Source organism: Sturnira hondurensis, unplaced genomic scaffold (genome assembly GCF_014824575.4).
Source record: "Sturnira hondurensis isolate 20B ecotype Veracruz unplaced genomic scaffold, ASM1482457v3 Scaffold0006799, whole genome shotgun sequence".
In the NCBI taxonomy this organism is placed as follows: Eukaryota; Metazoa; Chordata; class Mammalia; order Chiroptera; family Phyllostomidae; genus Sturnira; species Sturnira hondurensis.
The window spans coordinates 748367-761424 of NW_028079430.1; the positions used below are offsets into that span (position 1 = coordinate 748367).

General features: G+C 48.1%; 1 protein-coding gene across 1 annotated transcript in view; it reads right to left on the minus strand.

Annotated features, from left to right (window-relative positions):
* EEIG2 (EEIG family member 2) overlaps positions 1 to 11993 on the minus strand; it is a 51919-nt gene extending 39926 nt beyond the window's left edge. The window contains exon 1 of the mRNA XM_037050440.1: positions 11724 to 11993. Coding sequence (XP_036906335.1) covers positions 11724 to 11863 — 140 coding nt within the window. The 5' untranslated portion in view covers positions 11864 to 11993. The remainder of the gene's footprint in view (positions 1 to 11723) is intronic.
* Between the last annotated feature and the right edge of the window lie 1065 nt (positions 11994 to 13058).

A 13058-nucleotide genomic window follows, 5' to 3' on the forward strand; every position in this document is an offset into this window, starting at 1 on the left:
CTCTACTGAACTAAAAAGCATCCGCACAGCCCAGAAAACCACGAAAAAAGAGAAAAGTCACCCTTCTAAGAGGAGGAAATATCTGGTGAGGGAATTAACATAACATCCAAATATATGTAAAGAAATCCATACAACTCAATAGCAAAAGAAAACCCCAGATAATCTGATTAAAAAATGGACAGAAGAACCTTGGCCTGTGTGGCTCAGTGGGTTGGGCATCGTCCCACAAGGCAATAGTTTGTGGGTTCGACTCTTGGTCAGAGCACATGCCTGGGCTGTGGGTTTGGTCACTGGGTGGGAGTCAGGGAGGGGAGAGCGATGCTTTGCTCTCACACTGACGTTCCTGTCCCTCTCTCCCTCCCTCCTCCCCTCTCACATAAATAGATAAAAAGAGAAAAGGACAGAGGATCTGAACATGTTTCCCAAGGAGACACATGTCCAACAGGTCCATGAAATGGTGTTCCACATTAGGAAAGCGCAAACCAAAACCACGACGAGAGACCGCTTCACGCTTGTTAGAATGGCTGTTACCAAAAAGACCAGAACACGGAGTGCCGGTGAGGATGTGAAGAAAAGGGAACTCTTGTGCACTGTTGGTGGGATGGAAAACCAGCGCGGCCACTTACGGAGGACAGAACGGAGGTTCCTCAAAAAATTAAAAACAGAATGAACTACCATATGCCTCAGCAATTCCACTTCTGCGTATTTATTTTTTAAAAAAGCAAAACCCAAAACAAAACCCCCCCACTAACTCAAAAAGATATAGACACCTGTATGTTCACTGCAGTATCATTTATAGGAGCCAAGATACGGAAACGACCTAAGTACTTTTTTCAGTGGATGTATGGATATGTAAAATGTGACACACACACACACACACACACACACACACACACACGGCACAGGAAAATTATTCAGCCATGAAGAAGGAGATCTTGCCATTTGTGACAACATGGCTGGGTGTTATGCCCAGTGAAATTAGTCAGATAGAGAGAAAGACAAATACTATTCATTTACTCGTGGAATTAAAAAAAAACAACAACAACAAAACAGAACAAAACCCCAAGAAACTGAGCTTATAGAGAACTGATTGGAGATTGCCAGGGGTCAGGAGTGGGGTGTGTGAGAAAGAAGTGAAGGGGTCAAAGGGGAGAGGTCACAGGGACGCAACGTACAGCATAGTGACTGTAACTAACGACACTGCATCTCATGTTTGCAAGTTGCTAATGAACAGAGCTTTAAAAATCCTCATCACAAGAAAAAAATTACTTTGTGACTGGTATGTTTGGTGACAGATGTTGACTACACTTGCTGTGGCAATTATTTTGCATTATATACTTACTGGGTTGGCCAATAAGTTTGTTTATTTTTTTTCTGTACGATGGTTTTAGTAGAGCTTAGCTGTCTTTCACTTCATTCAAAACAATTTTGTTAGATTGTATCGTGACAGCTGTCATTTGGGTGTGCATTAAAAAAAACTTACCAAAGTCGGTCAATTTTTGTGCAGCTATTTTAACGTTGAAGATGGGAAAAAATAGGCAACATTTCAGCATCTTATGTTTCATTATTTCAAGAAAGGTAAAAATGCAACTGAAACACAGAAAAAGATGTGTGCCGTGTATGGAGAAGGTGCTGTGACTGATCGAACGTGTCCAAAGTGGTTTGCCACTATTGACGTTTTGGCCAGATACCCCTTTGCTGTGGGGCTGTCTTACGCATCGGAAGGTGTTTAGCAGCACCCCTGGCCTCTTCCCACTAGAAACCACTAGTAGGAGAGAGAACCGATATACTCAAAATATCTAAATCCATAAAGTTAATGGTGAAAATGAAAAATGTGCTCTTTATTTTACAGAAAGAACGAAATGAACTTTCTGGCCCACCCGATGCAAAAACTGAGTCGTTATCTTGGGAGGTTAAAGCGTGGCATAAGGCTCAGGGACGCCAAGACAGCCAAGTGTCAAGCTGCAGCTAATCCCAGAATTCCACACAGAGCACAAGGGACCAAAGAGAAAACGCTGAGCAGATGTGGCAGTTTGAGATGGCCGATGACGCCAGCGAGGAGTTCTGCTGTGTGGTGGGAGGGAGTCAGAGCGTGGGCTTGGGGGCAGAGTGTGGGGAGGAATGCCTAATTTTTTCATGAACTTTGGATCAGAATTGCATAGAGAGAGGAGAGGAAAATTAGATAAAGGAAAATTAGATCAAAGGAACAGGGAAATGGGCTGGCACTGAAGACCAGGAAGAATATCTTGTCCTGTGAGATGAGAGGGAAGAGATTACTGAGGAAGAAGATTAAGTCTTCAGGTCTTGAAGATTAATTGTCGGTAAGGGGGCTGCAAGACAGAAAGACAGACGGAGATCATGAAGGCCCCTCAGGAGGGGAAAGGCAGGACCTAAGGTGACCTCCTTCTGCACTTCAGGAGTGGCAGCGGGAGTCATGTCTTGTGTGACCTGGGCCTTAGATACGACACTCGGTCGTTTCCTATCCGTATCAGAAATCCTAAGGCCATTCAGTTCTCTGCGTACCTTCCACCCCTGTAATCTCCAGGAAAAGACAAAACACCACCACGTCTGGGTCACCTAGCCATTCTCCCCAAATCCCCCGGTCTCTCTTTCCTGCTGTTCTGTTCGTGGTCACTCTGATCTTTCCCCTGTTGCCGCTCCTTCCCCTCTCACTCTACCAACCGCACAACCTGAGACCCTGGTTCCATGGTCAGGAGCCCTCTTGCCCCCTCAACCTCTTCACGGAAAACTCACGCACTGCCTAACCACAACCCGCTACCTCACCAGGACACCCCCTCCCCCCTGCCGCCCTGCAGGGTGGGTGTGCTTGCTCTGTGCCCCCATCTTCCACAGGAGGCTTGTGGCACCTGGCTAGGCCACGCTCTCCCTCTGGTTAAGGGCACGCCGAAGTACCTGTGTTTCCTTCTCTCTCTCTCCACCCTCCCAGCGGTCACCACACTGGCTGCTTTACACCAGGCCAGTATGCGAATGGCCAGGACTCGGACTCTCTGCCCTGGGCTGTCTGCACACCACTCCAGTGACGCCTACCCCCTGCACCGGGCCAGCTCCCTAGACGGCCCTACTGAAGAATCCCAAGCTCTGACAGCCCATCCTCCGAGCACACCCCACCCCATCCAACCCGCCTCAGCCTCATTCCTCCCGGGCACCTACATCTCCAACCATTCTGTAGTTTCCCGATTCATCTTCCTGGCCTCCTTTCTCCTTGGAGTATGGACCCCATGACTGATTCCTTCCATTCCTTTCTCACCAACACTTCCCTTGTCTTTGTGGCCTTTGCACATACTACAAACTTCTGAACTGGGATCAGCCCCTCATCTACGTTCCCCCATCTAAGAGCACTGCTGGAGAAATGTGCATGAACGCGCACCATCCCATCACTAACAATTCATGTTTTAAGCTTCGGCTGGGCCGTCTGGACTTGCCTGTGGTCAGCCCCCACCATTCCACACAGAAGCTTTTCTGATCTTTGGTCCTTGTCCTCACGTCCCTTAATCCACCTTCCACGGTTGCCACTGAGGAAGGCAAGGTCATCAGAGGAGAACTCTCTTACATTTTAGCTGTAAGCTAACCTACCAATTTTGCCTATGCCCTTCCCCTGCTTTTGGCTCCCCTGGGCCCTGCAATAGCAAAGCAAGTCCAGGCTCCTGGAAACGAGCCCCCTCTCCCCCTCTCCTTCTGCAGCTGCGGTGGTTTAGCCTTCCACTCGTGGTGCCCCCGCTGCTGCGCCTTGCCAGTGTGTGTGCTGCTCCTTCTATCAACCACCCCCCCCCCTTTCCCAGCTAGACTTTGTTCAAAGCCTTGCGAGGAATTCCCTTCCACGACACTTCCCCTGCCCACCTCCCCCCACACAGAAGATTACACACTTCTTCCTACCTTTCCTTGTATTAATTTTTACTATTACAAATTTTACACTCACTGCATGGAAATGTTTCATAAAGGTAATTAAAACACTAATTTGGGTGAAATAACTGGCAGAAACGAGAATACATATGGGGCCTGAGAGGTGAAATCACAGTGAGACCGTGAGGAGAGATTTCGTTCATTCAACAAATAACCAACGTTTCAGAGGGACGAGTGTGTGTACTTGGTGTTGGAGGCGAGTGGTGGATGGGCAGAAAGCTGATGAGGCATCTGATTGGATCTTAAAGAATGGGTGGAGTTTGAATCAACGAACAAAACGGCGAAGAGGCAGGAAAAGGAGAGAAAACCAGGCAGGCAGAAATGCACATATATTTGGCTGATAGAGGCTGACCAGTCTTGGCTAAGACGGAGCAGTATTAAGAAACAAAATTTAAAGCTTAGTCACCGAATCTCAGAGTTAGAAAAGGCCTTATGAGTCATCTAAGTCACCCGTCCTTCTAATGAAGGGTGACCTTCCTGACAAAGGGACAAGCCGTATAACACAATTGTATTCTTCTAAATGTTTCACTGAGTATCACACAGTTATGCCTCACGTCACATCTAAATACCCTACGGAACACACACGCCTTCTTTAACATCTCCTCATGCAGCATAAGTCTCTTCCTTCCTATGGGACGTTCAAATACCTTTCACTGAATTGATGTGTGACCTTGAACAAATGAAGGTCACTTTTCTGAGGATCAACATTCTCCTCTCCTATCCAAGCACTAACCAGGCCCAACCCTGCTTAGCTTCCGAGATCGGGCGCGTCCAGGGTGGTATGGCCGTAGACTCTCCTCTTTAAAAGAGAGGTTAAGCAGGGGTGTGGCAGAGGCTAACTGTCCCCAGATACCTGCCCTCCTGCTTCTGTTTATTGTAACTGACTCTTCCGCTGGGCACCTGGATACCCAGCAAAGACCACATTTCTCAGCCCTCCTCGGGACTGGATGTGGCCTTGTGCTTACGCCCTGGTCAATGGGCGGCGAGCAAAAGGGACCCTCCCTCCCCTGTTCCTCTTCCTCAGAGGCTGGAATTCGGATGTGGGACGAGCCAGCTTCGTTGGTCTGTGTGGATGGGAACAATACCCTGGGCAGGACAGAGCAACAAGATAAAGAGTCAGGGCGCTGACAACTCCACAGAGCACAGCCACCCTGCCAGCTTGGACTTTACACGAGAGAGGAATAAACCTCCATCTTGTTTAAGCCACTTATTATTATTATTTTTAATATATCTGTACAGTACCTGGCGCATACCCTAACCCAATAAGAGGTACCACCCCTATAAGAGATTTTTATAAGAATTAAATGAAGTTAGGGATGTAAAATATAGACGTGAATATACAAGTTCATTTTTTATGACTTGAAGACCACCATCTTTTCCTGATATTCACCTCAGACTCTATTACTGACGTACTTCACGATTCCTCAGAATCTTCATGTACTGCGCTTCCCTGGATGGCTACCTGATAACACCCCTCAGAGGCTGACACCCCAAACTGAACGTGGGCAAGGATGTTCTGTTCTGTGTATACAGCTTGTGAAGAGTCAGAAACTGGACCCTTCTGAAGTTAACTTTCACTAATAATCTTACAAAGAACGAATGAACTGCGTACCCAGAACCCTATATACTTTCCCACGTGGCTCCCCCCTGTATCTAAATTTGGGGTCTGTGTATTTATGATCCTTAGCCAAGCTACAATAGCTCTTTTCCCCAAAAAGAGCCATCTGCACTCTGAATAAATATTATAAATGGCCCACTGTGCAAGGCTTAGTGATACAAAAGCGAATATTAATTTACTCATGTAAAATGGCATTAGTACTAATTTTACAAGGTAGTCACCCAGGAATGAGACTGAATTTTGAGGGCTTACTATTGGCAAGTCCCACCTGGGGGGTGGGGGAAGTACACGTGTGTGCACTGTGTCTCGTCTCCTCCACATACGACCACCTCAGGGGAAACCGAAAGGGGCCAGGTCTCACCACCTGTTCAGTGATGTCACGTATGGAACCAGTATCCTGAGACTGGCATTCAGAACTATAGGTATGTGCCCGCTATTTTGCCAAAACATAAAAATGAGAGCCCTAGTTGGCGTGGCTCAGTTGTGGAGTGTCATCCTGTAAACTTAAAAGGTCATGGGTTCCATTTCAGGTCAGGGCACACGCCTAGGCTGTGGGTTCGATTCCCCAGTTGGAGCACGGACGAGAGGCAACTGATCCACATTTCTCTCTTGCATCGATACCCCTTTCTTTCTCTCTCTCTCTCCCTCCTTTTCCCTCCCTCTTTAAAATTAATAAAGCATGTCCCCGGGTTAAAAAGACATCAACATGAGAAAACACAGCACAAAATTTGAGAGGCAGCCGAGTTCAGCGATCAAAGACACGTAGAGCCTGGAGGTGACCACCCTGAGCTCCGGCTGTGTACACACTAGGCACCCGGTGGTGCTCTCGTCGCCTCGGGCATAGATTCGCGTGATCACAGTGCTAATGTGCTAGTGCCTTCCTTCCAGGGTTACTCTGCCGACGTGAAGGCTTAGAAAGGTTCCTGGCACGTGGGGAAAGTGCTCGATAAATGTTAGCTACTATTATTAAAGCTATTGTAGGATGTGGATAGATAACCCCACTTCCGGTCAGGGTATAAAGAATTCTGTGCCACAGGGTCAAACAGCATGTACTAACACTGGTTATTTTTTTATGTTTGCTACTCATTAGTGATTTTTTTCCATCTTAGAAAGTCAATTTAATGTCCTAAAAGGCAAGTCGATAATACATATCAAAAGCCTTAAAAACCTGCCAGCCTTTTGACTCAATAATTCCATTTCTAGTGTTAATCCTAAATAAAGAATAATGAATGTGCATCAAATCTGGCTATCAGGATGCTCACGGTAGCATGTCTGTAAAATAAACATGCACGTACAGTATGATCCCATTTTGTTTTTTTTAAAGTATGTGCTAAGTGTGTGTGTGTGTGTATGTGTGTGTGTGTGTATGTGTGTGTATGGATACGTAAGGATCAATAAAGACACCTAGGTTATCCACCAAAATATTAACAACAGTGATTATCTCTAGTTGGTTCATTTCCATGCAATTTTCTTTTCCTTTTGCTTTTCTATTTCCTGAACCTTCTACATGAATCCATATTACTTTTGCAATCAGGGAAAGGTTACTGGACGGGAATACAAAATGTGCAGTGAATTAAGATCTTGAGAACATGAACACAGACTCCGGCCAAAGACAAGAAATCCCTTCGGCTTGTTTACAGAGCAAAAAATCCAATACACAGATGTGCTTGTTAGCTTCCTGGACACGCCCCGAATCCACGTGGTTTTGTGCCGCCAGCCCACCTGAGACCTAGAAAAGTACATAGTTATGGGCACCCACAAAGATGAACAACATGAGGCAGACTTGGAAATCCCTCCAAAATACAGGGAAATCTTCTTCTTATTCCTTTTATTCCAGCAGTCTAGAAATTAAACCTGTCCTGACAGTCGTAATAAATCTGAAAGTGATTTAAACATTTTTACAAGGGAAGAGTGCTTTGAGAAGATTTAAATAATGTAACATCTTGCCTTTGACAGGTCCGCAAAACTTTTTATTAGGCAATAACTCCACTTCAATTTTCTGTAATTGTACGATGTACTTTCTGAATGCTTTATTAACTGTGCTATGTAATATCTGATCATACAAGTCACATTCACTACAAATAAATATTTTTTGGTCATAAGTCTTTCTAACCTCTTCCCTGGACATTACCTTCCCAGGAGAAACGGAATCCTTCTAAAATTAGCTTTCACTAACAATCTTTAAAAGGGCAAAACAAGAAACAAATACATTGGATGTCCACTGTAATTGAAAAATAAAATAAATACACTCAGTTAAAAGCAAACAAGTAAGTAGAAAGTAAAGGGCACACCAGTGTAAGGAGCTGCTAGTGGAGAAAGCTCGGTAAGCAGGCTCACTTACAATGGACGAGGACCTAAGAAATGCACCATGAACACGTCTCATCGGGCTGTCACCTGCATGTCGCACGTTAAATACATAGCTTAGCATCTATGTATACATACTTAGTATGTTAAATACATACTTTCGCATCTTCCCCCACCACATGTTCTAGTCTCCCCAAGAAAACAAAATAAAACAAAGATGCTTCTTGACGTTTTTCCTGTCTCGTCACCACGGCACTGGCCATAGCGTTATCATTTCATCGATCACATACGTGTGAGAGGCCTCCAAGTTCAGGTTCTTGGTTCTCCTGCCTGGGTTATTTTAATAGACTCTTGATTTGTCCCCCCCCCATTTCTGATCTATCCTCATTTGAATCCAAAGAGCATCCCATCCACCCACCAGTCAGTTTACCTGCCGCTATAATCCGATTACGATGTTCGGGGAGAATCTTAGATTAACTCTTATCTCTGAGCAGTGGAAAGCCCAGGGCACCATGACATCCGGAGTCTTGGTCTCCTGCTTCCACTCAGTGTGAACTCTCCCGGCTGATCTCACCAACTCCCGGGAGGGACTGTCTCAGGCTGTCCACTGCCTTCCGTCAGTGCAAATGCATCCTCCCAGCATGCTGGAGAGCTGGTAAGGTGTTCAGTAACCATGACAGCTGTGGGTAAACTCTACCTTCGCAATGTCAACAACTCTCACCAACGGTCCGATTCAGTGGCCTGGCACTACATCATACTGTGTCCAACTATCAACAATTATACATCTATGGTCTAAGTTAATTGAATAGATGTGATTCCCTCATGGGCCTTTAGTCTTTGTTGTACTTCTCATAGCCACTGACCGACAGCTTGAAACCTGGTAAATCCTCAATATCTGGTGAATAATGAATGAGCAGCATCGTCAGCCTTTTCACAAGTATAGTTACAATGTCCTGTGCACCTCTAAGGCTTTTCTCTAACAAAATAATGATGATTTTTCGGAGGCTCAAGACCACCCCAGGGCTCACAGGACTCAACATAGAGTCCCACTCACGCCTGAGATTTACTACAGCACAATGAATCAAAGCAGGTCAGCCCAGGGAACAAAAGGTGCAAGGGGCAAAGTCCTGAGAAACCAAGGGCAAGCTTCTAAGAGTCCTCTCCCAGGGAACATAACTTCTCCAGCATCCAATTGCAACAGCACATGCTGTGTACCAAGGGAGCTTGTTACAGACATGCTGCCTGGGGCTTTTTTTAGGCTGGCCACTTGGGCACCCTCTGCCCAGCACAGACCTCCAGGCTCCCAGATAGTCTCCGGCGTAAATCACACCGTAGTCTGGGCACAGCGAGCGTAGGGGCCTGCTGATCATTCAGGCTCCCAGGCGCCAGCAGCTCGAAGCAGGCCTTTCTAAGGAAAGTAATCATGTTTTCATGGGAGAGATGTTCCAGTGTGAAGTGTATCAAATTGATAAGAGGCGTCGAAAGGGATCTTTAAAAAAATTAAAATCTAGCATTTCATTAGAGGCACACTGCCTGGACTAGCACCTAAGATTTAAAGTGATACAGATTTTAAATAACTCACATCCTTTGGGTATTTCGGGTTTTCTTTTTCCCTGATAAATGGGATGTAATATTCAAAACTTTCCTCGTTGTCAGGATAAAGGAAGTCAAGTAGAACATCTAACAAGCCCTCTGGGACAAGCTCCTGGTGTTCTCCCTAAAAGTTAACTGGGTGCCAGTTAGCTGTGGGGGCTGGTTCCGGTGCAGGATCTTACTAAGTCCTCACAATAACCCCTCCCGCCAGAGACGGTTTCTACGTTATAGATGGAGGCTTTGGGAGGCTATATACCCCACCCAGGTTTCCCACGGCAGAGCTGGGTTTTAGGCAAAGAGCAGCCTAATTCCAAACCCTACCTCCACCTAATGAGGCACAGCCTCCTTATTATGGCTCCTTTACTTTCAAAGGACATGGGTGGGCTGGTTAGTTTGTTTGGCTGTACAGAACACTATTCTGAACCTTACTGATTCTGATTACAGCCACGTTTTAGTTGGAAGACAAAGGGGTAAGTTTAACCCAGATGCGCACCTTTTCCCTTTCCGACGTGTGCAGATTCCCAATCACACTATAGCCCTGGCTTGTTAAAACCATTGGGAACCTCCCAATTCACCGCAGCACACAGTCTGAGATGAATTACCCTGCAATGAGTCTGTCTGACATTACACAGACCTGTCTCAGAATCTTGGTGTTTTACTTAGCAGATGTAGGGACCTTGGGAAAGTTTAGTAATGCTTTCCGAGTCTCAGTTTACTCATCTGAGAAATGGGAATCCCTAGATCCTGGACTTGCTGTGAGAATAATATAAGGTGACACATTTAATGGGCCCAACACACAGTTGCTGAGTAACTGATTGCCTGCGCCAGAATAACTGATTTGAGAGGAGCCAGCCACCTCAATAACCTGCAGGAGAAAGAAGACGGAAGGGAAGTACCCTGACCACCAGGTGTCACTACTGGTTCAGGAGACAGGGTCTAACGGCCAGAAGTGTCGGGTGTGACTGTGCAGCAAAACAGGGTAAGGTGCAGGGTAGGACGGTCACTTGCACCTACAGGTCATTGTAGAATGGAATTGGCTTTTCAATGCCTAACAGCTTTGTTTGTTGCACCATTCTAAGCTCTCCTGTTCTCTTACCTGTGTTAATTGTGACTGTAGTATAACTAGCTGAATAGCCACATAAGATTTGTCAGCACAGCTGAATTTTAAAAACGACCCTCAGCTGATCACGTTTCAATTCTGAAAATCAACACTGCTCCATACCTGTCTGGCTCTGGCCAACGAGGTATTACAACTTCTGGTTTCCATAGGTTTCAGTATAGTCACCGCGGGCAATTTTCTGGCCCCAGTTCCGCAACCTATTGATTGACATTACGTCCTTTACATTATTAATAGGAATAATAAATAGAAGGAAAGTAGAATTTTTAGGGTAAAAATAAACTCTATGAACAGTAAATTTAGGCAAAGGAAGCATTACCTATTGATCCTTTTCCTTGATTTCAAGAACTGAAAAGCCCGTTTAAAAAATGCTGTAAATTTTCTATTTTGTTAAGGAACGCTTAGCTTAGGGTAAATGAGTCAACCTAGGAATAGCCCTGAAGTGACTCAAGAACGACTCCTGATTTTTTTTATTCTGCAACCTGCCAACGACTCTGACTGCCCAGGGGTTCATTTCAAATTTGTGGGCGGGGGGGGGGGGGGCAGGGTCTTGGCTCTCGTTCTGGTTCCAGGTCCTCTGCACTGAGAACCACTGCTGGCCACGCCAAGGTGGGTCACTCGGGCACTGTGAGCGCGGAACCGGGCACTCAACTCCCCGAGGAGGCGCAGACTGTCGTCCCGTCCGCCAGTGAACACCTGCCTCCATCCAGCCCGTCCAGGCCCAGCCCTGGCTCCAGGTGGCCGGCAACCGACAGGGAGGAGGAGTCAGGCTCCGCACCGGCTTCTGCTCCGAGCCGGCGCTCTCGGAGCTCCAGCACCTAGGGTTATTTCTGTGAGTTTTAACAACAGCTCAAGTTCCACTCTGCATTTCACAAATATGGGAACGTCTTAAGAGAAACCAGAAGCATCCTCTCCCTTCTGGCCGTTGCTCCCTAGCCTAGAAAATTTAGGGGGGGAAGAGCAGATCCCAGGAAGCATCTGGAATCAGGAGGGCAGGAGCCCAGATGAGCGTATTTGCGAAGCACTTTGTGCAGATCAATACACTGCTGACCGATTTCAGAATGGTCCCGAGAGAGGCGCCCACGAGGCCGGCCGCTCTGCCGGAGAGCAGGGGCAGCGGAAGGGCGTGCGGGCCCCCACCCCGGCCCCGCGGGCGCGCCCGCGCCTTACCTGGGGGACTCGGCGGTGAAGCTGCCGCCGTCCAGCAGCCGCATCTTGCAGAAGAGGACCCCGTTGACGAAGGGCACCGAGGAGAGCTCCTCGAGCTGGAAGTCCACCCTAAACTTAAACTTCTTCTTCTTCATCATCATGAGAGCCAGGCGCCGGCGAGCGGGGTGCGGGGGCGGGCCCCAGGGGCGCGCGGGCCGCCACCGCCTCAGCTCGGCCGAGCCCCGGGCCCTCCCAGCCCCATGGCCGGGGCCGCGAGCTGCGCGCGGGGGCGCGGCCAGGGGGCGCCGCGAGCCGGCCGGGGCCGGGGCCGCCGCCCCTCGCCGCGGTCCGGGCTGGAGCGCGGCGGCGGCCGCGGCGCGGGAGCGCTCGTGCTGCAGCTCGCCTGGGCGGTGGGCGCCGTTTCGGGGCGCAGCTCCCCGCTGCCGCCCGTCTGAGAGCCGGAGAGGCGCCGCTCCGAGAACCGCCGCCGCCGCCGCCGCCTCCGCGGGCCCCGGGCGCCCCTAGCGGCGGCGGCCAGCAGCGCACCGCCGGGCGGAAGCGAGAGGGCGGGCGCTCCGCGGGGAAACCAGCCGCGAGGGCAGTTAGGGCGTCACGTCTCCGGGGTTCAAAAAACGCCAACCCGACCCAAAAGGAGCGTCTTTCTCCCGCTTTCTCGTCGCTTTTCCTCCGGGGTTGCCCCGCCCTGCTCCTCCCGGCTCCTCCCCAGGCCCCTCCAGCGGAGTGATTTCCCCCCCGGGACTGAGAGTCACGGGTGAATATTATTCATCGGAATCTCCACGACGTTGTTTTCCCCAAACTGAAATCCTAAAGCTAAAATTTCCCGTAGGCGCTCTAAATTCAAGAGCCTTTAATATAGAATAAGGACCAGGCAGGAAAGAGCAAAAGCATTAGAATGTGTTGGGGGCCTACCATGTGCCCAGGCACCGGCTGGACGGTGGCTGGACGGTGGCAGGCGTTCTCTCTCGTTTATACTCTTAATTCCTGTCACCCAGGATAAAAGAGTACAGCACAGGTTAAAGCAATAGCTTCCCTTTTCAAATTTGGCTGTACAAACAGAGAACTGAAAAGCCTAAAAATAAAGAAAGCTCCTTAGATGCCTAGCGTTTACCTGCCCTCTGTAGGCAGGTAGCTATATGTCGTTTCGGTGCGCATTGCCTACTTGCTCACACAATGCTCGGGTCCCCTCTCAGTAATCTCTGAAAGGGTGTCATTGATGAGGTTCCCATTCCCAGGTACTCATTTATTCACGCAGTCATTCATATAAAAATATTTCTTTAATAGAATGGAATGTCAGTCACCGGCTAGACCCAATAATAAACCAAGTAAAAACAAAAG